This window comes from Elgaria multicarinata, chromosome 11 (assembly GCF_023053635.1).
Source record: "Elgaria multicarinata webbii isolate HBS135686 ecotype San Diego chromosome 11, rElgMul1.1.pri, whole genome shotgun sequence".
In the NCBI taxonomy this organism is placed as follows: domain Eukaryota; kingdom Metazoa; phylum Chordata; class Lepidosauria; order Squamata; family Anguidae; genus Elgaria; species Elgaria multicarinata.
In genome coordinates this window covers 32,607,382-32,632,768 of record NC_086181.1, presented here as the reverse complement: position 1 = coordinate 32,632,768, position 25,387 = coordinate 32,607,382, and the positions used below count along the sequence as shown (strand labels likewise).

The window sequence follows — 25,387 nt, the reverse complement described above, 5'->3', positions numbered from 1 at the left end:
ATCTTTGGCTTTTTCCTGTAAATTAAAAACTTCTCTTTGGACTTGGGGGCAGGGGAAAGGGGCCAGGTCAAACTTTGGGGGGTCGAGACCCCGCCGGCAAGAAAAGCAGTTGCCACGGAAAGGCGATTTGATCGTGAAAGCGGTTTGAAGTAGCTCAAGTAACACATTCATTCATTAAGTTTGGGCTAGGAGGGAAGGTACCTGACAGATAAATGCCTTTAGTTTGAGGTCGTAGAAATTATTTTTTAAGAAACATTATTGCTCCCCTTTTCTTTGACTGACAGTGAAGGTTAAACTTAACATCGGGGTTCATAAGCTACCGATATTATTTTAGTTTTCCACCAGACTCTATTGAACATTGCAATGGCTTTTATGCTTGCCATCACAAGGGCTGACTCTCAAAACATTGGGAAATGTTTTATGAATTATTTTGACTCTCCTTAACTTATTATTTATCTGTATACTGTGACTGCAATCAGAAAGCCTAATCTAACCCTCACATTTGTGATCCAGAAATTGCATTACTAATTTGATGTATATGGAGTGTCACTCTACAATGTAGTGATGAATGGTTACTGGATAAATTAATACAAATTCAAATACAACTCCAACACTGAAATACAAAGCAAAACCCTGAAAATCAGAGTGTAATAATGAACAGACAACATGATATGATTGGAACAGAACCCAATTTTGATTATTTACCAGGACTTGTTGCTTTTCAAAAATGCATTATAACAGTGTCCAATCTCCAAAACCACAGTTATATTTTAAATGCTCAAAAATCTAAAAAGTAAAAGAGCAGCAAAGAACATATCCTGACCATCAGCATAAGACTGCAGAGTTATGCCTATATAGATTTATTCAGAAGCAAGCCTAACTTTGTTCATGGAGGCTTACTTCCAGGTAAGTGTGAATAGGATTACATGCTAAGAACACAGTCCTGTGCAGGGCATGGTCAATGACCTTAAGGTGGCATTTCTCGAACAAAGAAATTTTGAAGACATATTTCCATGAGAAAATGCTCACGTACAATTGGTCAAGAGATTCAATTCTATTTCCTGTGCTCTGAATAAAGACAAATGTTTTTTGTTTGTGTTTTTCAAATCACTGTGCATATGTTAACTGGCTCACAGTTGCTATATTGTCTGTATTACCACCCATCAATATTTTGTGAATGGCAACTATTAAAATAATTATCATTGTCTGTATTATTATTATTATTTTTGCATTTCAGTTGCCTTTGATTAAACAATTTACCCTCTCCACCCCAGCGTGCGCACGCATGCACACACACACACACACACAGCATGTGATTACACATCTGCCAATCTGATGAAGTGGACAGTGTCCACAAAAGCTTATGCCAAAATAAATGTGTTTGTCTTTAAGGTACCACAAGAGTCTTCATTGTTTTTGTTGCAACAGACTAACACAGCTATCCATCTGGAAATCCTATGCATGGTTACTAAGAAGTAACCCCCATTGATTTCAATGAGACATGCTCCCAAGTGAGTATAAGAATTCAATCTAAAAATAAATAAAGCAAAACCATCACTAGTGTTGCCATATGATATTCAAGATCCAATCCTATATCCATTTACCCAATAGTAAAGTAAGCCCATCCAATACCATGAAATTTAATTCTGAATAGACCTATATAGCATTGCACTAGTATAAGATGTTCCTGTTTCTTCACCACTAAAAGTATTCTCATTGCTGTGGAACCAGGTAACAGCATCTTATAAAGCAGGAGTGGACTGATGGACCACTGGCCAATTTCCACTGGGCCATCATGTAGCATTTGTCCCCACCCTTGATGTAAAGGACAAATCTGAACACAAGGCATCCTAATGCCACTTGTAGGTGTTTCTGCATGCTCAGTTCAGGGGTTCCCCCTAACCAGTGATGGAAGGACTTTAAATTCCATTGATGGACTTGCTCTATCCTCCAAAATCAGGATGGTTCTAGTTTAAAATAGACCAAAAGGAACCTCATCACATTTGTGCTATTTGTCTTCAGTTCCATTTCATTTTGCAGTCCTCAGGATTTTTAACATTATTCATCTCTCTGGTAAAACAACAGTCATACCAACTGCTGAAGGCAGGGTGGTACACCAGCTAGAATTGCAACAGTGATTTGCCATGGCAGATGTAGTTATATAGAGATTTGGACTTACGAGAGTGGTTCTTCTGGCAGCCTTCCCCAGCCTGGTAGCCTCTAGATGCGTCAGTCTACAACTCCCATCCTCCACAGCCAGCATGGAGGATGGAAGTTGTAGACTGACACATCTGGAAGCCACTAGGTTGGGAAAGCTCCCATAGTGCAATGAAGGAATATTTGACTGTGAATCTGCTGTGTGTAAGGACCATTGGAGAGCCATGACCAAACCCCTTTTTATTATTATTATTATTATTATTATTATTATTATTATTTATTTATTTATTTATATAGCACCATCAGTGTACATGGTGCTGTACAGAGTAAAAGAGTAAGCAGCTCTAGGAAGGATGGGGCAGGAGAACTGCAGTGTTTGTTTTTTTAAAACCCTTTCTGCTATTTTTTTTACATTGCATTTGCCTTCACCTGCCACATTTGCTCTGTAGGGAAAATTTGCAAGCATTATGTTAAGAATAGAATTCATTAGCAGGGGGTCTCCAACGTTTTTGAACTGATGGGCACATTTGGGAATTTAAGAAACATGCTGAGGGCACCTCCACTTTCACATGTACCTGTCATGTCTATGGATCTTAGACTGTGTCTTATTCAGCAAAAACATTTGTTTCGTGTCTATTGGACACCACAATGTCTCTTTAATAAGGGACTATCTAATTCAGCTAATTGCTGGCAGGGCAATGCAACTAAAGCTTCTTTTAAACAGATGTTTTGGCAATGCCCAGTAGTTGCTTCTTTTTGACTAGAGGTTATTAACCAGATAAAATTTGTACTGGAACAGTCTTTAACATTCACTGATATCTTTTAAATTATTTACCTGCTTCATGGAAATTAATAAATAGGCAGAATAAATGGATTCTCTGTGCCCTCTTGACAGATATTACAATATTGGAAGGATAAACACTCACTTCCTATAATGCAATGGATTGAATAGGTATTATATAGCCACCTTCAAATGGATACTTATTTGGAGATTTGGTCTGTTTTTGTTGAAACCTATGTATAATTGCTTGAAAGCTGTATGAATTTCATATGTTCATTGGTAAGGATACAAATCCATATATGTATATTAAAATAAATAAATATAAAAGTTTTGCAGGTGGCCCACGGGTGCTGCATTGGGGACTCCTGCATTTGCAAATTTGGGTTCAGATAGCTCATTACAGGAAGCAATTGTCCCTCTTTAGTGGCTGTGGGCACTATTCAACTTGGTTTTCCAGTCTTATAGGCAACACCCTCATCCTTTTTACAAAGTTCAAGGGGCTTTTCTATGTGAGAATTCCTCATTATTATTTTTAAAAAACTACATGCAACATTCCTATTTTTTTCCTTTTAACTGATTAAGACAGTAATGGAAAAAATACAATTTTTCATTTGCATAGCTTTTCACAAACATACTTCTTACAGGACCTGTTCAGAAGACACCTTAAATCAGCCTTCCTCAATCTGCGGCGCTCCAGATGTGTTGGACTGCATCTCCCAGAATGCCCCAGCCAGCTGGCTGGGGCATTCTGGGAGTTGTAGTCCAACACATCTGGAGCGCCCCAGGTTGAGGAAGGCTGCCTTAAATAGCTTCAACCATGGTGGTTGAATAGCTTCAACCATAGCTTCAACCATGGTGGTTAAGCCAGAAAGCCAGGCTGTATTCAGAAGACACCTTAAACCACAGCTTTAACCATGGTGAATAAAGCAAAAGGCTTTATTCACTGTGGTTAAAGTCATGGTTTAAGGTGCCATCTGAAAGGGCCCTTACAAAGAATTGTCCTCTGAGGCCCCACAAAACATGAACCAACCTGTATGTAGCTATTCAATTTCTTGATTCCAAAACCAGCAAAAATTCCTTCTTTTAGGTACTTGTACACAGTTTTTAGAGCATTTAACTCTCATGCCAGATGTAAACCTGAAATGTGTCTTATATATCCCAGGTGGTTCTTAACTAGACTACACCCCAATAAAGCTCAGGCACTGATCCTGCTATTATTTTTTTGTCAGCATTTGATATATGCATTACCAATTGCTGTTGAATACACATTGCAGTCTGTATATCAGCCCAGAGAATTCTTAGACCTCATTAAGCCCATTGGCCTCATACTTTTTAAAAAGATAATCCAAAATAATTCTCTTTTGCTTAGTAATTTATCATTCCCATTCACCTTTTCAACAGCCCAAAAGATAAAACCACTGGGGTTTATGTTGCTTCTCGCTGAAGTGCTTGACCATTGGAATTCCAACTCTCTGATGTCTTAAATTGCATAGATGCTCCCCTATTCTAAGTTTTAAAGGTCTCGAAGTCTTGCCAATATAGATCTTCTTACAGGGACAGGAGAAGGCATAAAATACAATTTAGGACATTGGTGATTTGAATATGATTTCCAGTGCTTGGGTTGACAAAGGATGTTTTATTTTTAGTATGTTTACAATATGGATGATGTCCTTTTGGCTTTGATACATTAAAAACTGTTGGTTGTGTATTCATGTGTTCATTCCATTTATAGTCTGTGAGCACTAACCAATCCTTGAGGTTTTTTGTTCTTTTAAACATTATTCTGGGTCTTCTTGCTAAACCTGGCAAATCCTGGATGAGATGTCAGTTGGAGCAGATATGTTTGTAGTTTTTTTGTAACAGGATTAAATGAAGGAATGCATGTTACTTGTTGTTCAGTTAGGTCTTTTTGTTGTTGTTGTGTTGGGACACAACAGATTGTCTCCTTTACAGGTGTTCACCTTATTCATAGCTGATCTTACAACCATGGCAGGGTATCCTCTTTTTTTTAAAGACATTGTGCTAAAAACTATGATTCCTTTAGGAAATCTTGAATTTTTTTGAGCAATTGGCTGTAGGGTAAATTGTTGCAAAGATGTGCTGGATAACTGTCATATCTTAGAAATGTATTTTTGTCTATGGGTTTATGGAAGATCGTGGTCAAAAGACCATGTGTGTGTGTTTTTGGACTACAATATGCAGAAAGTTCACCTGTTCAGTATTATGTGTTGTTTCAAAACTTATATTTGAATCTTTTACATTAACCCAATGGAAATTGGAAAACTTATTCTAACTTATTGTATTCACCTCTCCAAATCATAAAAATGACAATATATCACAGCCATGTGATCACATTGCAATCAAAAGGGTTATTATTGAAAATAAACTGTTGTTTAAAAATTTTCATGTACAAATTGGCAATTTCTGGAACCATGGGGCACCCCATGGCTACTCCTTTTTCCTGCCAAAAGAAATTCTAATTAAATGAAAAATCATTCTTTTGTAAAGCTATGTCAGCCAAAGAAACTAAAAAATGGGTTGACAGGATTTTTTCTTCATGTTGTTGCAGCATATTAAAAATATCTTGCGCTTGGTCTTGTGGAATGCTGGTATATAAGGATCTCATGTCCATGGTGGCAAGAATGCCACTTGGCTGTATCTTTACAGAGTCTATCTTTTGCAAAAAAAATGTGTAGGATCTCAAACATATAATTTCATGGATGGGATGAAAGGCTTAAAAAAATAATCAACAAATTGAGATATGGGCTGTAATATTGAGTCCACCCCCAAGAGTATGGAACAGCCTGGGGGAGGATGAATACCTTTGTGGCTTTTTGGCAAGACATAAAACAAGAACTTTTTTAGACAATAATTTAAATTCAGAAGCACTAATCCATCCCGTAATTCGACCTCCCTCCAAAAGATTATGAATTTGTAAACTTATCTTTTGTAGGGTCGTTTTTGGCTGGGATTATTATATTTATTTTTATCCTGCCTTTTGCCCAATACTGGGCCTCAAGGTGGCCTTACAAAGTTTAAAACATACATTCTAAAACCTAGGAAAAGAAAAGTACAAAAATAATAAAGTTTAAAATGCACAACAAAATTATAAGTCATTAACATAGATGGAGGACCAGATTATTCTCCAAAGGCCTGCTGGAACAAACAAGTTTTAGCCTGCTTCCGAAAGCCCATCAAGGAGGGAGCCAGTCTAGCTTCCTCGGGAAGAGTGTTACAAAGCACTGGAGCAGCCACCGAGAAGGCCCTCTCCCATGTACCCACCAAGCGTGCCTGTGAAGATGGTGGGACTGAAAGAAGGGCTTCTCCAGAAGATCTCAAAGCACGGGCAGGCTCATAAGGGAGAATATGGTCTTTCAAATAACCTGGACTCAAGCCATATGTATGATGCCTGGGCCCGTATCTGATGGAATACCTCTGCTTCATAGTCACTCCGGTTTAGAATGACTATTGCACCCCTTTTGTCTACCTCCTTAATGATGATGTCGGGATCTTCGGATAATTGGCTTAATGCATTCATTTCAATTTTTGTAATGTTATGCCATGATCTTTATCTGCTTCTACAGTCTCACGTTGTTGAAGGATGTGTCATTCATCTAATTGAACAGCTAGACCTATTGGTCCAGGTGACATAGATGTGGACGGGGTTTTAAATTTTGATTGTAACTCTGTGACACTCTTGTTTCTGAAAATAATATTTCAATTTGATGTGATGTTGCAAAAAAACCCTGAACATATCAAAGCTTGTTTGTACTAAGTCATGTTTTGGAGTGGGAACAAAAGAGTCCTTTTTCTGTAACTCGCATATTTGTTTCTGAGAGAACCTTATCTGATAAATTAACCAGTACGGTTTCCTTCTCCTTGACCGCCTGCAGGATAGCTCTGGCACTTATCCCTTTCGGCCCCTCTGGTATGTAGTCCATTGATCTGCTCTCCTTGAAGATCTTGAAAATGGTGTCGTATGGAAGTAGTTGATACATCCCTTCTGTCTCCCATAACGATTATCATAATCTTATCTCTGCTAAATTTGTTTGAAGTCTTAATTCTTCATGAAACTTCTTGATCCATAGAAGCAAAGTAAATCTATGTTCAAAATCTTTTGTACCGAATAACCTACCCCACAGGGTTGTTGTGAGGATAAAATGAAGTACGCCATCTTGAGGAAAGGACCCATTAAAAATATAACAAACCCTCCCACCCCTCAGAATATTCCACCAGCTATAGCTTGTGCTTGATCGAAACAATACTAACCAAGGTTCTTTTCCACCCCACTCCATCCTCACGTTGCTATGGTCACCCTTTGCCATTCCACTTTTCTTTTTGCATCTTCCGCTCTAACTTTCTCCCTCCCTTTCTGGGAAAAAAGAGGAGAGAGACTTTTTAATAGAACAACTTTCTTTTACATTTCTGGCTGTCTGATGCCATCTCATGGCAGTTTACATTCCATGCAGAAACGCTGGTGTTTAATAGTAAGTTTTATTTATTTATTTAGAATTTGTCACGCTGCCAAGTAGTTCTGGCGGGAAACTAAAACTCCGCCTCTTTTCTGTGTCTGGGTTTCTTTGTTCTCCGATTAAGCATGGTGGAGAGAAACCGGCCCTTACATCGTTTACTTCTCCCGTTCTTATGAGTAGGCAGAGGTACAGATATGGCTTGGGAAACAAGAAATCTCTGTAAATAAAACATAAGAAGAGACAAGACAAAACCTTCATGCTACAACTACAGAAACCCCAAATATGTCTTTGAACGGGTTCTAGGAAAATGGCGACCGTTTTCTGTTTTTCTCAAATACCTTCCAAGGGTAGAATTAGGATTACAATTTAACGATTACTATTTAATCGTGAAATAGTACAAGGTATTTCATAAGACGTAGTGTTAATGCAATATTTAATATTAGCGGATAATTAAAACCATTTCATGACATGAAAGTCTTAACGGAAGACACAGAAATAACAGGGTGACTAGCCTAGCACACCGTATACAAGTAGAGCTTAGCCATTTTTCACTAACAGAAAACAGCCCTCTTTAAGAAAGAGTGGGTGGCCCTTAAAAGGGCCTTTGGTTTTTTCTTCTTGCTAGGAACGGCGGAATCGCGTCTTAACCACCAAAACCATACAGAGTACGGCCCTGGCGTTTTAAAGCGTAGACGACATCCATAGCCGTCACAGTCTTCCTTTTGGCGTGCTCGGTGTAGGTAACTGCATCACGGATAACATTTTCCAGGAAAACCTTCAACACACCTCGAGTTTCTTCGTAGATGAGTCCAGAAATACGCTTCACTCCACCGCGACGAGCCAAGCGGCGAATGGCAGGCTTAGTGATACCCTGGATGTTATCACGGAGTACCTTACGGTGCCTCTTGGCGCCTCCTTTGCCCAGGCCTTTCCCCCCTTTTCCACGTCCAGACATCTCTGCAGCAACAAGTATCTAGCAAGACAACTAGAATGGACTCAAAGCAGCAGCTGTCGCCTTTATATAGCCCGAAGACGGACCAGAGTGTAAAACAGCACGAGAATGCTGCAGCTCCCCCTTCCGCCCACTATGGGGCCCCGCCCATGCGTCCTCCCCAATCAATCACAGGGATAATGAAAACCGCCCAATCAGAGTTCAATGAAAACTCTCCAATCAGAGCTCAAGCCAACTTCGATATATTCCCGAACAGGCAAGCCGAGACGTGGTTACTTAGAAGGAAGTCCCACGTATCCAAAGGGGCTTACTCCTAAGTAAATGTGTGCACGATTGCAGCTCTAGAATCCAAGGTCCCACTCAGACAGATGCATAGACATGCAAATCTCAAATAGGGGAAAATACATTTCCAATCATTCTTAAAAGTATAGGAGTTCTGCCTTCCTTTTGGTCAGGCAATCCTGAGAACCGTGTGGTTTAATTTTCCCACTTATTTGACATACAGACTTATAGGAGCAGTTGGAACAAATTTTCAGAGGGGTAGCTGTTTTAGTCTGTGGCAGCAAAAAACAACAACAGACACAAGCAAACGAATTTAAGAGTCTTCCGACTCCGTGACTTCATGGACCACCCCACGCCAGAGCTTTCTGTCGGCCGTTGCCACCCCTAGCAATCCCAAGGTCAAGTCTGTCACCTCCAGAATATCATCCATCCATCTTGCCCTTGGTTGGCCCCTCTTCCTTTTGCCTTCCACTTTCCCTAGCATCAGCCTCTTCTCCAGGGTATCCTGTCTTCTCATTATGTGGCCAAAGTACTTCAGTTTTGCCTTTAGTATCATTCCCTCGAGTGAGCAGTCTGGCTTTATTTCCTGGAGTATGGACTGGTTTGATCTTCTTGCAATCTTGAACTAAATGGGCCTTAAGTCCGAATAGACATGCATAGGATTGCACTGTAAATGAATGTTAAACCTATTTTGTTATTTCTGTCACCCTCACCAGCCTCTGTTCCTACATCTTTCTGTGGGTGCTGTTGTTTGTGTTCACAAAATCCTGCTAGCTGCTGGTTTCCAGGGCAATAATTGAACATTTGTTTTACTACTATACACTTTTACGGGTGCAATCCTATGCATGTTTAGACAGAAAAAAATGTCCTACCAAGGATATATGAATCTATGAAGCTGCCTTATAAGAAGTCAGCCCGTTGATCCATCTAGCTCAGTACTATGAACACTGATTGGCAGCGGTTCTCCAGGGTTTCAGGCAGGGGCCTTAGAGATGCCAGGAACTGAGCACTACTAAATCCTATACGCTTCCTATAAGCAACAATAAGTACAGAGGTTGAGATTATTTCAAATTAAATAACCAAGGCTAATAAACTGTGCTGCTGCATGTGATATTCTAAAATGCAAAAGTTGGATGAATTTTCAAGGTTTTGGAGTGGGTAAAATGTTTTGATGGAAGAACATACGTACATACGTACGTACGTGTGTGTGTGTTATAACAAAAACAACAGAGTACTATAGCATCTTAACATTTTTTTATTGTGGCATAAGCTTTTGTGGACGAGAGACCACTTCTGTCAAAAGTGTGTGCTGTCAATTCGTTTCAGTGGCAAAGTTTGAGCTTTAACTGATATTGATTTTTTTTTAAAAAAAAAAACTTTAGATAATAATCACATTTTAGATGCAAGACATAAATAAAATTAAAAATCAATTCACTCTTTAAGAGTACAATCCTATGCCAGTTCAGACTAGCTGGGGAATGCTGGGAGTTATAGGACATTTTTTTTTCTACAATCAGGGACTCTCCAATCCAGCATGATTAGGAGCTAGGCTCAAACTATCTTGGGGGCAAGTGATTATCTTCTAGATAGGACAAGATGACACAACCTGAAGCAACTCGATAAAGGCCCTGGGTCAGACCACCATGCCTACATGCCTGTCTTTAGATTGCAGTGAGTTGTTCCTTTACAAAGGATGCCAATTCCAACATGATGCATTCTCTTCCATCCACCCCTGACCATGAGATAGTTTGAGCCTAGGTCATAATGATGCTGGATTGGAGAGTCCTTGATTGCAGTCTGAGTCATCCATTAGGACGGGAATACTGTGAGTCCGTATTTCTTGATCTTTGTGGCAACACGCCTCATAACTCACTCTGTGATTCTTGCAGGAGAAAAAGCAAATCCCGCATCAAACCTGGTGCCCCCAAGAGGGCATTTGCCCACAGTCCCTGCAGCAATGATGTCTCTTTACTAAAAATGTTCCTGAAAGCAAAGTTCAGTATAATGACGGGCACACCCCTTACTAACAAAGAGGTAGAGTTATCACACACTTGAATGCCTTCAAGGCATGTTGCCGTGGCTTGTTCTGCAAGGATTACCCTTTAAAGTGCTTTAAATGTTCACATGACACTACGGGGCAAAATGTCCCACATCATACAAAAGCGCAAGAAACAGGTGCTAGCCTTAACCAAAAACTGAACAGTTGATAACAAAGAAAAGTAAATAAATAATCAATAAATAAATATAATTTAATACATAGTGTAATGATCAAAATTAACACTAAATATAATTTTCAAGGAGCACTTTTTATACACATTCAATCAAAATAATGCAATAAAAACCGTGCTTAGTAATCACAGTATGCCTATGCATACTGATCATTACACTATGTATTAAATTATATGTATTGATTATTTATTTCCTTAACTTCTTTGTTATCAACCACATTATACAAAATCATAATAGATGGAAAAATTCACCATGATCAAATATGGAATGTATCACACTGTAAAAATCCAAATGTTACAGTTTGCACAGTTATCTATCCAGTATTAAGTCTGCTGCATGTCCACTTCAGTTCATCTCCACATGGACTCTAAATTTGGATTGTACATTAGAGTGCATTGCATCACACCCTGACTGTAATACTGGAGCAGAGTTGAACCTGGAGTTTTATATATAAATCTTAATTATATTTTAATTTTATGCAGCGATATGTATTCCATCTGTTCACATTTTTCATAGGCATATTATTTTTTATGAGACAACATGCCTGATGACTTCTTTTCAGAAACAATTTATCTCTCACAATAACTGCTTATTTGTTATATTTATTTGTCTATCATTTATGTATAAATTCCTGGCAATTCCTTACTGATGTGTGGTAAATGTTTATTCGTCAGGAATCCTTTCTTCTGGCTCGGCTTTTAACCCACTTTCCTTCCAACGTTTGGCCAACCTCTATGCTCTAAGAGGGCCGGGGGAAGGGGGCGCAGATGGATTGGGACCCCTGCTCTAGCACCCCAGCTCCTGGTTCCATCACAAATCAGATGGAGTCTCTATGGAACTTCCAATCCCTTCCTCTTCCTGATGAGTCAGGAAGGCTGAGTGATCCTGACTATCAAAGCAGGAGTTGCTGAGGTAGAGTTCAGGTTGAGTGACAGTGGCTGTTTCTGTCAAGTGGCCTCGCTGGTGCCTCAGGAGACTGTAGGAGCGGGAGAAAAACTTGTGGCACACGCCACACTGGTGAGGCTTGTCTCCTTCGTGAACTTGCCGATGGCGAGCCAAGTCGGCCAGGCGCTTGAACTCCTTCTGGCACATGACACACTGGAATGGGCGAGCCGCCATGTGGGTCACGTCATGCTGCTTCAGGTGCGAGAGGCGCCGGAAGCGTTTTCCGCACTGGCCGCACTGAAAGGGCAGCGCTCCTGTGTGAATGAGGAAGTGCGTTGCCAGGTCGTATTTGCTCTTGAAGGGCTTACTGCAAACGCTGCAGACATAGGCCTTCTTGGGGGTTGGCGTGGAACAGGAAGTGAACCGGGGGAAGGCCACTTCCACTTCCTGGCTAGCGGCCTGATCGAACAGAGGGCAGCCACCACCCCCGGCATGCATGCGGCTGTGTTGCCTGAGGTAGGAAGAGAGGCGGAAGGCCACTCCGCACTCGGAGCAGGAGAAAGGCTTTTCACCTGTGTGGACGAGGTAATGGCGCGAGAGCGACCACGGCCGGGCAAAAAGCTTGTGGCAGATGCCGCACTGGTGTGGCTTCGTTCCCTCCTGCTCCTCAGCAGCATCCCTGCTCGCCGCCTCTTTGAAACATTGATGGGCCTTCAGCTCGCCCTTGGTCTCAAAAGCCTCCTTGCAGGCAAGACATAGCAATGTCCAGTCTTCCTGCAGCAGCACCTGCTTCTCATTTCTAGCGGTGGCAGCGGGGGCCACGGCAACACTGGCCCCGAACTGTGCCCCCTTCTTCCCCCGCAAGCCTTGCCTGTGCTGGAGAAATTTACCGGGCTCCTGGAAGCGCTGGGGGGAATTGGCACTGCCTCGGGGGCGTTCCACGGCATGGCTGTGATTGTGGCGGGCCAACTGCACCGAGTGGCTGAACGTCTTGTGGCAAAGAGAGCACTGGAAAGGGTTTTGGCCCCCACGGGCCAGGCGGTGACGTGCCAGGTTGTAAGGGAATTTGAAGTCCTCGCCACAAACGCGGCAGGAATTTTGGCTCTTCCTCCGCACTCAGCAACGGTGCCCCTTAAGTGGTTCTCCAGAAAAGAAGGCCTTCTGACAGGAAGGAAGGACAACGGTGAGTTGCAGTTTGGGAGGAATTGGGGAGGCTTTCTTCTTCAAGGGAATTCTGGTTCAGGTGGATCTAGAGGTTCAGGTAACTCCATGGGTGAGCCCTGCACAGGACAAAAGGGTGAGACCATTAAAAACCACCCCCACGCACAACACTGTTTATTTTGTAGGATTCAGAAATGCAAGGTGCCAGGTTGTGAATTACACAGAACTATCACTCAGGATGAGGCTTTAAGTAGGGGACACACACACACATTAAAGTGGGGGGAAACAAGAGGAATTCTGTGGCAGGAATGTTAGGGTGCCCAGTGTTATTGTTTTTGGACTTCCTTCAATCTTAAAGTTTAGGGAATCCTGAACCAATTATTTATGGCACACAACAGTCCTCTGAGTCTCTAATTTTTCTCCCTCTGTCATTTTCTCGGTGTCTCTCATCCTGGAGGCCAGGATGGCTACAATCACACACATTTATGGCATAATCCTGTGCTTTTTTAGGCAGAAAAGGTCCTACAATTCCCAGCATGCTCCAGTCAGTATAAAAATGCATAGGATCGCATCCTTAAAGCAGTAAAGCTGCAATCCTAAACACACTTACTTAATACAGAGTACTACACTTACTTACTTTGGACAGAGTGGGACTTACTTCTGAGTAGATAGACAGAGGATTGTGCTATAAACCTGCAATCCTATGCACACTTACCTGGAAGTAAGCTCCACTGGACACACTGGGATTTACAGCTGAGTAATCATAGTTAAGATTGCAATGTGAGGTTTGTCAATAGCTAGTTGCAATGTAAACCCAAGTGATTTGAATCTTCTCCAGATTTCCAGGCAGGCAAGCAGTTGCAAAGTGGGAGACGCTTCTTGTTGTTCCTTTCCAGCCACTGATGCGCAATGGGTGGGTGTGTTTGAGAGGATGCGAGCTGATAACTTACACCGATTTGTGTGTGTATATTCCCTGCCTTTCTTCCATGAAGGAACGTAGAGCTGCCAGGCAAACTCTTATCCAGGAACTGACCTCTGCCAAGAGCATCCTTTCTCTACCCAGGTAGCCCACTGGATGGGAAAGAAGGGGAGGACAGAAAAGAGGGTGTCAGAAGAGAGAGAAAAGGGAGTATCGGGGGTGGGGGAAGAGAGAGAGAGAGAGAGAGAGACAAGGGAGTGTCAGAAAGAGAGAAAGGGGAATGTGAGAGAGACAGAGAAAAAGGTGTCAAAAAGAGAGAGAGAAATGGGATTGTGAGAAAGAAAGAGAGAGAGTCAGAAAAAGAGAAAGAGAGAAGGCGGTATCAGAAAGAGAGAGAGAGAGGGTGTCAGAAAGAGAGAGAGAAAAATATTTTGCCCAGTTTTTCCCCCATGCCAAAAGAGTGGATTGCCTCGCCTAAGGGTTAGTTACTGGCAATATCAGCTTTAAGCTAAATCTACACCTCTCTGTTTGGTATTTTGGCTCCACCCACCACTGGAATGCCACATACCCCTTAAAAATGTGATTGGTGTGTTTTAAGATCCTAGCACTTCTGCTGGCTTTTGCATTGCTTTTTACTCCAGTTTTCTTCTGTTTAAACTTTTTAGTGTATTATATAGGATTTCATTATGTGTTCTTGTACCTTATGGTTTTAAATTTGGTTTTGAGAACCAGCTTGGAGAACTTTGGCTGTCAGGCAGCCTAGGAATAAATGAATGAATGAATGAATAAGGTCAAAGCCGACACTTGAACTGAGCCTGGAAACAAACTGATAGGCAATGAAGAGGGCTTAATACAGGAGTGATATAATCTAACCCAGCTTTCTTCACTCAGTCACCTCCAGATGTGTTGGGTTGCAATTCTCATCATCCCCAGCCAGCTGAACATGGGAGTTGCAGTCCAATACATCTAGAAGACACTGGGGTTGTGGAAAGCTGGGTTAGGGTGTAATTCTAAGGAACATTTTGACAGAAACAAAGGCCTACAACTCCCAACAAGCCCCAGCCAGCCATGGCTGGCTAGGGCATGCTGGGATTGTAGGCCTTTTCTCTCCCTCTAAATATGCACAGGATTGCACCTTTAGAGTGTCAGACTGGGGAGAGTAGCAAAATCAACACAAAGTCTTATGTGGTATCTGATCATCTTGAAAGTGCCACATGCCTCTGTTGCTTTTGGGACCTGACAGGGTTGTTGTAAAGATCAAATTGAGGGCGGAGTGGGAGATGAAAGGCGGGCTGCAGAGAGGGGGAAAGTCACAAGGCTTCTGGGGTCCTCCGATCAAAGAGTACGGTCTGGTGGGTTTGGAGAGGTGGTTCAGAATTCCTGGTTTCCTTGACAGTCTCAGGTGAAGGAAGGGGGCTTGTCCGGGTTCCTCCTCCCCATCCCTGAACTCCACCTCGTCTTTTCTTTCCCCCCAAAGCTTGGGGAAAGTGAGAGGAGGGTAGAGGTTTGGCCCTCCCAGGCCTTCAGGGTTCAGGCGGGTTGAGATTATTGGAGTATGCGGATGCCACCTGGGGGCGCATCTCCAATCGGTTCCCCTCCCCTCCCCTCCCCTCCCCATCTCGCACCCCAATTATCTATCAGGCTTTGTTTCCAGCATCATTTCACTCCGAAAGCGAGACACTCACGAATCCCTTTCCTCCGATCTGTCCCTTCCCCTCGAAATGAGCACCTTTGTGCCGCCCACCTCTCCACCCGGTTGTTCGCACGGCTCCCCTTCCTACCTGGATCCGCAGCCTCCGCCGCCCTAAGGGGGAGGCGCTTGGGCTGGGGGCGTCAGCGGCGAGGGCGGTGGGAGCAGCCGGCGGCGCGAGAACATACGTCGTCCTTGGGAAACACACCCATTTGCGCCCCCCCACCACCACGCCCCGCTCCATCAAATATCTTCACTCTCCTAGGCACCAGCATGGGCTGCAGTGATCAAGGGTTGGATCCAGAATTAGTCATCCGTCGAGCAAGCCCAATGAAATCAATGGGACTTAAAGTTAGTCACGACTAACTTCAGTCCTATTCATTTCAATGGGTCTGCTGTGAGTATGACTAAATCTGAATCCAATCCGCAATCTGGACAGCCCCCAATGGGTGGGTGTAGAAGCCTTCTCCATACTCACAATACATTTCGATGCAAGGAGCAATGAACAAGATGGCGCCCCCTCCCATTCCATGTAGGGTGACCATATGAAAAGGCGGACAGGGTTCCTGTATCTTTAACAGTTGAATAATAAAGCGAATTTCAGCAGGTGTCATTTGTATGCATGCTGCACCAGGTGAAATTCTGTCTTTATCACAGCAGTTAAAGCTGCAGGAGCAGTGCCCTCTTTTGTATCTGGTAAAGAGGGCAGGGATCCTGCAGCTTTAACTGTTGTGACGGAGAGGGAATTTCACCAGATGCAACAGGCATACAAATGACACCTGCTGAAATTCGCTTTATTTTTCAATTGTTAAATACATAGGAACCCTGTCCTCCTTTTCATATGGTCATCCTAATTCCATGTACAAAAGCCAAATGGACAGGCAATTGAATATTCCTTCCAACACACAATGGGAGAAGGTCCACCACTGCAACTGAAGGCAGCAGGCTAGCATAGGGAATGTAGGGCAGGCTGCATGGTTCATAGTTCCCTTCTCCAACACCTTACTGCCATTCCTATCATCTGCTGCCTGAGGTGTTCTCATTCTGCCTAATGATTATATTTATTTACATAGCACCATCAATGCACATGGCAGGGCCAGCTCTGCACGCTGAACAAGGGCAGCGTGAGAACACAACTTTGCAATCTCATGACAGCCCGCTCCATGCAGGTAGTTTACAGCAACCTTCCCCCAAGATGGCATTCTTCAAAGGTCTTGGACTTCAACTCCAATCAGCCCCAACCAGCATAGCTAATGGTCAGGAGTGCTGGGAGTTGTAGTTCAAGACATCTAGATGGCACCAGGTTGGGGAAGACTGACCTGCAGCCTCTGTGTTTCTTCCCCAGTCTAATAGCCACCTCAGGTAAGTGTCTGCCTGCCTACAATGCCTACAATCAGGTAAGTGTCTGCCTGCCTACAATCGCTGGCACACTAGCAGTTTGCCCAGGGCATTAGCAACAAACACACAGAGACAGAGGAGTCTTTAGGCCTTTCATGACTTGATAATGATGGTAAAGAAAAGATGGTCCCAGGGCAATCCCTGAGAGAAAATTAAGTAGCCACCTTGCTAGAATTAAGGTCTAGATTGGGATGGCTCCTGGAAAGAGAAACTGCCCGGGAAACCTCACAAATGCCACACTGAATTCCATAACGGAAAAAAGATGGGACGTAGATGTACTAATAAAATGATCAAATAGTTGTTTTGTTTTTTGTTGATGCTCTTGTAGAGAAAATGCACACCGCATACAGCACAGTGCAAGCATGACACACACTTGGCAATTAGCCCACACTTGGTGAAGGCATGCATAAGCCCACATACGCAACTGCCATCACAACGCACAGCCTGCTTAAACGACAAGTTTACCTCCTGTTCAACCGCATACAACGTTGTGCACACACAGTACTATTCCCTTAAATACTGTTTGAATGCTATCTTCCTCCATGGGATGGTTGCGATTCAAGTTGAGCTGAAATTTCTCAGAAGACATTTTTCCAAAAAGCTTTCTAAGATTTGTGTGAATGCCAATTTGTAGAGCGTTCTCCAAATATTCTACACCATTGTTGTTGTTTTAAAATAGTTTTAACACGCCACACACACGCTGCCACCACCAATGTCCCAGAATGATGCCAGGTCCAGGATATTGTGGAGGATGCAAAATGGTGGTCAGACTGCCAGCGTCAGACAAAAACATTAGGAAAAAAGAAATCCCGACTCCCAGGAAATTGTTGGGGAATTTCTCTTCCCCACTGAAAATTTCATTGAAATGGTACCCACCATATTTATACCCGCAAATAGGGTGGAGGATTTTGACAAGCCTTTTGCATAGAGCACTAGTTGCCACCAATAGCAAGCGCATGGGTACAACTCATGCTTTCGCTGTAACCACACAAATCATGTCCTACTGGACACACGCAAATAATACAACTGGTCCTCTATATTACATGTATTCAAAGCCCAATATATACATATCCACTGGGGTGTCACTAATACCTAAATTCCCAGTATACGATTAGCTCCAAAGATGACTGTAAGTTAGCTTTTGCTAACAATATACAACACCCCCTTCCATTTTTTTTCCAGCACTTTCTGTTCCTGATCTTGGAACAGAGTCTAGGAAATGCTGAAAAAAGGGGCTGGAGTATGCTGGAAATTGTAGGATTCCCGCCACCCTGGTCTAAACATGCATAAAATAGCACCCTAAATAAATGAATCCATTTTGGTTTTGCTGTAGCAGACAAACGCAGCTACCCCTTTGGAACCTGCCTATCAGAGATACTGGTCTAGGTAGATCAATGGCGTGGATCAGTATAAGGTAACATCATGTGCTCAGAGCAGAGACGTTTTTAACTGAAGTGTGCATTCCAACCAACGGGCTGGATCCAGATGTTTTAGATTCGCCGTACAGATCCATTTAAGCAATCCATTTAGGCAAAGACTATGACCTGTGTACCTGCTCAATCTGATGTCCAGATGCTAACTGTAGGTAGGAATTTCCAAGGCCCCTGCTGCTCTCCCTTCTTTAAACCAGTCTTGGACTGGACAGCTCTTCAAATAGAGGATTGTCTTCTGAAAAGTAGACCAGTCTACCTGTACCTTAGGATAACCTTGCTCTCCATAACACAGACACACATGCTGTAGAAAAGTGTCCAGCCAGGCGGCTTGCATTCCACAGAAGATAAGGAACTGGAGTTTGGTCAGGAACATATTTTTATTAGATTATTTTCAAGGACCTACCAAGGGTTTAAAGAAACAAACAAAAAAGAAAAAAAGGAGAGTAAGACCCAACTATTTGTCAGTAAATAATTCCATGTAGGAGAGGGCAGACATTTCTCTCTGTAGTGGAATTTTAATCCATTGTTAGGGCATTTGTGGTTACCTTGGTTTTCATTTTCATGTGTAGGACTGGAAAATTGACCACCCCATCTTATATCCCAATTTTTCTACTTCCAGAAGATGCTTTTCTTTTCCAGTTTGTTTTCAGATAGCTTATTTGACTATGAAAGACGTCTATGTGGTTTCCAAGCTCTCAAGAGACCCAGGTCTTCCTGAGATGTTACCAACTCTTGCATAAGCTCAAAGTTTTTGGAGACTACAGAGACACACAAGCCTAGCCCAACCCAAGAGCCTCCTCAACTCCAGACCCCATATAGCCAAGTATGGCTCAGTTCAGAATATACATTAGTCAACGCAGTGTGGAAACGCCACTCAGGTTGAATTCCTAGGGGTTACTCCCCACACAACATGTTCTAACTCCACTGTTGTGTGACTGAGCTACTGCGGAGTTGAGTAAAAACATCACGACATCTAACAGTTCCTCCGCCCTCTCTCCTGACCCAGTCCTCCTGATGGTATCCCATCAGCCATTGCTGCAAAAAACCAATCCCCGTGGCTCTCCTAGAGCAGCACCTGCTCCTTTCGCCGCTCTTGCCAGAGAACTCTGTAGCCAGTGGGAAAAGTCAACTCAACGCCACGGAAAACTCCAACGGTTGTGCAGGAACTCTCCTCTGCACAGTGTGGATATTCTGCGTGGAGTATTTTTTTTAAAAAAAACACCACACCACTGCATGGAGTTTCCCCGCCAGACAACACATTTCTCAATGGTGGTGTAAGAACACCACTGTGGAGTTCTAAAATCACTGCTGAGAAACATGCTGTCTGAACTGAGCCTATGAAGGAGAAATTTATCCAGGCTCCTCCCTATCTTTTTAAACATTCCAAATGATCTCTTCGCTGAAATATTTTGTTAAATGTTGCCTGATACAGAAGATCAAACCTGTTCATCGGCTGGAGCCTTAATATCAAAGGCAGTGCATCCCTTTAGCATTCAACTAGTTTTTAGGAATGAATAGTGAATTTGTTTTAAAAAAATGCTTCTGCTTGGCAAGTTAAAACCAAGAGAAATGGTGTCATATTATGAGGACAGAAGAAAGGAAGCAGAAGTAAAACAAGCAGACAGTCTAATAAGAAGCAACCCATCTCCCACGATAAAAAGTGAGTGCTTGATTTAATGTTGTTAAGTTAGAAAGCCTACAGATAAAAGTTACGTGAAGCTGCAGGACCCCATTTAACCTTAGAGGCCTACATGAGACGCGATTACTACACAACCTGCAGGCAGCCTGTTGTCTTCAAGGCAATTTTGCTCCACCCAGTGATGACCCAAACATGATGATTGTAGCAGCTTCTTTTTTTAAAAAAAAATCTAGTCCTTATAATTGCAAATAGCATCTCTGGAAACAAAACAACAGCCTTTGAACCAAAGCCAAAAAATCAGAGCGCAGCTAAAAGCACTTCAACCTCTGTAGTTAAAATCTTGTGATTTTAAGCCAATCATGTGCATTTCTTTAAAGGGTATGATCCCTGCTCTTTAAAAAAAAATGTATGCGGACAGAAATATCAGAGATGTGAAGCAAAAAGGGCCTCAAATATAACAGTGAACGTCCCTAATTCAACTTAAAACCTTTCTGAGCCTCCTGGTAAATAACGTATACAGTTATTCTACAAGCTTATATGTATTTTAAAGTGGTTCAGTGGTCCAGGTTGTCCCAAAACAGCCTTGTGAAACGTAGTTTTGTGAAGGTGCTGAGATTTCTCTGATCCACCCTCCGCCATACCACAGAACTACAAGGCCCAAAATTCTTTGGAGAACAGGTGTCCTGGCAATTAAGCCAGTTCATATTTGCAATGACAACATGCCTTTCGAGTTGGGAGGGAAAGGCAGAAATCTCACTTAATTTGGATCACTCTTGTCCAGGGGCAGAGGGATGAGAAGGAAAGGAACAGAGCCACGTCATGGCATAAGGTTCCTGGAAATCTATGTTTCCATTGGCTAACAGTGTTGCCTTTAACACCAAGGTTAGAATCCTTGCATTGCAGCAGCTGCGTAGTGATGGGGATGAGTTAGTAACATATCTCCTGATTCAGTGCCTAGGTTGACATGCATTGGGAGGAGATTGCATCTCGCATGAGAACTGGGAGACCTTCTTCACACTCTGGGAGCTACTATGAGCCTGCAGCTATCTGGGACAAAGCCACTTTGGCATAGTCAGGCTCACTCGGATATACATGCCTTGGCCCGAGGGGCACATTTCCTGGCACCTCTTCATTCTGGCCCTGGAATATGATGGGTGTGAATCCCAAAAGCTCAATTACCTCTCCCCACCCCACCCCACCCCCACACACTCAAAGACTTTATAACTGCCACGCATGTGCAATACACTCTATTAACAGTAGTGGAACATTAGTAAATAATAGTAATACTTTTGATCGGTTCATTTCACGGTTGCGAGTCCTTGCCCTACAGTAACAGACCAGGAGGGAAGAGCAAGGGCAAGCGAAGTTCTAAGCGCAACATCAGGCAGAGTGACATCTCCGAAACCGGATCGCCTCTGGCTGCCACTGTGGGGCGGAGGTAGAGGAGAGCAGTGCTGGGATGGGGCAGGGGGAGGCTGTTCTGATGAGACTGGGGTCCCCCCGCCCCGCTAGTCAATCCCACGGTGCAGCTTGAGATGGCGGGAGAGGTTGCTCAAGGTGATGAAGCCCTTGTGGCAGAAGGTGCACTTGAAAGGGCGCTCGCCGCTGTGCAGCAGCCGGTGCCGTTTCAGGTAACACTCGTGCCGGAAGAATTTGCCACACTCGGTGCACTGGTAGGGTTTCTCGCCGGTGTGCACCAAGACGTGACGGTCCAGATCCCGTGGGCTGCGGAAGTACTTCTCGCACTCGCTGCATTTGTAGAGTTTCTTGCCGGGCCGGGCCGGGAATGTCCGCAGATCCAGCGGGGGCAAAAGGTGGCGTTCGAGCTCGCTGCCCGGGCCCGGCATCGGTGAGGTGGACACAGCATGGCTCAACTGGTGCTCCTCCAGGGCCTGCAAGTTCACAAAGGGCTGGCCACATATGCCGCAGGTGAAGGAGGGCTCACCGCCGTGGGCGGTCAAGTGAGCTGCCAGGGTGTTGCCGTTGGCGAAAAAGGTCCCGCACTCACACTGGTACAGGGTCTCGGGGGGACGAGTGTCTGGAGGGTGGCAGGTTGGGCAGCCTCTGCTGTGTTGCGGGGCCTGTTCCTTCTGCTCCCCCCCTTTCTGCTCTTCTCCCAGGCCCTGCAATTCCGGCACCCCCTCGCTCTGCTGGACCTTCTCGGTGCAGATCTGGCACGGTGGGGGCCTGTCCTTAGCATGCGTGAGTTTGTGGCGCTCCAGCAAGGATGCGGCATTGAAGTCCCTCTCGCAGTCCGGGCATTTAAAGGGCTTGATGTCAGTGTGGGCCAGCCAATGGCGGCGCAGTTCAGACGCCAGCTGGAAGTGCCGCCCACAGGCCCCGCAGCCGAAGGGGGCGGCCCGGCCTCGCCCGGCACTGCAGAGGTGCCCCAGAGGGCTCTGCTCTTTGCCGCAGGCCAGGCAGCGGGGGGTGGGGGTCTGAGGAGCGGCAGCAGCAGGAGAAGCCCGGTGCTGCCGCTTGAGGTGGCGGCCCAAGCTGCTGCGGGAGGAGAAGCGGAGCTCGCAGACGTGGCAGCAGTAGGGCTTCTCGCCGGTGTGCACCACCTGGTGATGGAGGAGTCCTGTGGAATCCCGGAAGCCTTTCGGGCACATGGTGCAGCGGTAGGGGCGCTCCCCAGTGTGGCTCCGGATGTGGTTCACCAAGTTAAAGGAATGCTTGAAGCTCTTGACACAATGAGGACACTGGAATGGCTTCAGCTCAGTGTGCCGGGCAAAATGGCGGCGCAGGTCCGAGCGGTAGCGGAAGCTTTTGTCACACTCGGAGCAGTGGAAGGGGGCCCGGGCGCCTGCCCCATTGTCAGTCAGGAGCGATGGGTCGTCCTCAGCATCCGAGTAGAGAACCGCACACTCTTCCACAGTTCCACTGGAGGCCCGAACACCATCCGCAGGCTCTAGGGAGTGCTGGCCTTCTGGCCACTCTTCATCACAGTTCTCCATCTACCCAATGGTGCCTCTGGGGAGCAGAAAGAAGAGAGTCAGGGACCTGAACAGAGGTCCCAAAGCCACTGAACTCAAATCCTCACTGTACATAAAGATTCAACCACACAATCCAGGCCATTAGAGACTAGCATAGAAGATGCCTGCAAAGCGAACAGCTCCAGGCCACACACACACAACAGGCTAGGGCAGGAATGGTAGGAATCTGCCCGTAAATTATTGAGCACATATCCGAAGATGGCTCTTCACACTACAAACTACAAAGCCATTCAGGACAGGTTGGTTAAGATAAGGTTCAGGTTCATTTTTACTTTCAGAAATAGGATCTAGGTCAAAGGCTTTTGGGAATTCTCAAATCTTCTCAATCCCAGATGAGAAGCAGACAGTATAAGGAATGTGGGAGATCTCTCAGGTTCAAATCTGTGTCCAGCCATAACGGGTCAGTTGACCTCAGGGAAATCACCATCTGAGCTCCCAATCAGTATCATTGGGTTGAAACAAACAAACGAACAAAAAAACCCATTACCTTTCTGCAGCAAAGTACCACAGAGGGATTTGACATGCTCAAAAACTTCATGAGGTTTGCAGCTCCTGACTTTCTTGAACAGAAGTGTGTTTGGGGACCTGGCAGTAGTCCTTTAGGGACAGAGTGAGGAGACCCAGGTTTGTGTTTACAAGATTTACAGTGCAATCCTATCCATGTCTACTGGGAAGTAAATCCTATGCAGTTCAATTGGACTAACTCCCTGGATTGTGTGCATAGGATTGCAGCCTAAAGCTACGAAGTGAAGTCACTCCCTTTCAAGGCATCCAGCAGTCCCCGCTCTAACCACCCTACCCTATGCTAAGCCGTTCTATCCTAGCTTCCCTCCACCCCCCCCCAATCCCTGAAGTCCTAATTCTCAGCCATATTCCATGTGCAAGCCGTTCATATACACACCCCAACAACTGCAGATGCAGTACTACAAGAAGTTGCTCAGGGGGGTTAGAAGAACATTATTTATAGAGCACAGGAGTTTTTTGCTGCTTTTATATATTTTTTATTTTGTCTCTGCAGAGGCCACCAGTGAGGGAGGAAGCAGCAGCCAGGCACCTCTCCACCGTGCCTGGGTCCAGCTCCAGCTGAGAGCCCCCTCCCTCCTGCTACCAACTGTCACTGCAGAGGCCACCAGTGAGGGAGGAAGCAGCAGCCAGGCACCTCTCCACCGTGCCTGGGTCCAGCTCCAGCTGAGAGCCCCCTCCCTCCTGCTGTCAACTGTAACTGCTGAACTTTCCAACTAAGATTGTAGTGCCTGAATTTGCTTTCCTTTCCCCCCTCCTCCTCCTCCTCCCTCCCAATCCCCTTTCCTTTTGTGTCATGTCTTTTAGATAGTAAGCCTGTGGGCAGGGATTGTCAAGAAATACTTTTGTAAGCCGCCGTGAGAGCCTTTTTTGGCTGAATGGCGGCATAAAAATCCATAAATAAATAAATAAATAAATATAGTGTACAAAACCAGGTGGGGAATAACTACAATGGTATGTGAATTTTAAATTGCACCTAAATGCATGTTTGGGTGAAAGGTTAGCTTCTACTGACATTTTTTTGACAGTTTGTTGTGAAGCTAGTTTACCTTTGTGGCAGGTTGAGGTAGAAGAACAGGCGGAAGTTGGGTTCTGTGCTAGTGGAGACTCTAAGCGAACCCCAAAGACCCAGCATCGCCCATATAATTCTAATCTCTCCCTTCACTGCACAACCGGATCACATGCTTACACCCTCTTAATGGATCCAGAATAACTACTGCAGCACAAGTTCTGAGATCATGATAATCGATGCATGTATCACATCATCCATAGTCATGCACTGTGGAAAATATTCACCCATTTACCCCTCTTCACTACAAGCAAGGAGTTAGAGGCGCTGAGAATAAGTAATCTGCGTTAAGTGATCATGAGTATGCACCCTTAAGAGAACCCAGGAGTCCTGGCTCCCAGCATTTCATTACTTTGACCCTACAAACTCTGCCATCTGCCCCCAACCTAACGAACCCAGGCGTCCTACCTGCCCATCCCTTTCTTGACCTCTTTATCATCCCCACCTGCATGACCTACTTGGCACACACCCCCGGAATGCTAAACAGGTATTTGGGAACTGGAAGGGGTGTGTGTGTGTGTCTGTGTCTGTCCCCCTGCTCCTCTTACAAGTCTGATGGGAATCCATCCCAAATCCCCTCCTGCTCTCCCCCCACCCCCCGGTACTCACAACTTGTTATAGGTGCCGACATTTTAGTGGAAGGGAGTCACTTCTTCAGGGTGAGGGGGCAAAGCCTCTCCCATCCCCCAAAGTAGCAAGCCGTCAGATGGTGCGGGTGAGGTGTTGACCTCTTGCGACAGTCTGTCCCCTCCACCCTCAAATCCAGCCCCTCTGGAAGTTAGCAGGACACCCCACCCCCCAC

General features: G+C 44.5%; 2 protein-coding genes across 4 annotated transcripts; both read right to left on the bottom strand.

The window, feature by feature from the left end:
- Positions 1–8,018: 8,018 nt before the first annotated feature.
- On the bottom strand, positions 8,019–8,384 carry LOC134406709 (histone H4). The gene has a single exon (XM_063138238.1). The coding sequence runs from the start codon at positions 8,363–8,365 to the stop codon at positions 8,054–8,056; it is 312 nt and encodes a 103-aa protein (XP_062994308.1). The 5' UTR covers positions 8,366–8,384; the 3' UTR covers positions 8,019–8,053.
- A 12,826-nt stretch (positions 8,385–21,210) lies between these two features.
- On the bottom strand, positions 21,211–25,387 carry FIZ1 (FLT3 interacting zinc finger 1). 3 transcript variants are annotated; one of them, XM_063138218.1, is made up of 2 exons: positions 25,195–25,387; positions 21,211–22,971 (listed from the first exon to the last, which is right to left on the bottom strand). In XM_063138218.1, exon 2 carries the CDS (start codon positions 22,953–22,955, stop codon positions 21,507–21,509), a length of 1,449 nt encoding a protein of 482 aa, XP_062994288.1. In that variant the 5' UTR covers positions 22,956–22,971; positions 25,195–25,387; the 3' UTR covers positions 21,211–21,506. The 3 variants fall into 3 exon arrangements, with proteins under 3 accessions (XP_062994288.1, XP_062994290.1, XP_062994289.1); XM_063138220.1 differs by lacking the exon at positions 25,195–25,387 and adding an exon at positions 24,566–24,747; XM_063138219.1 differs by lacking the exon at positions 25,195–25,387 and adding an exon at positions 23,267–23,778.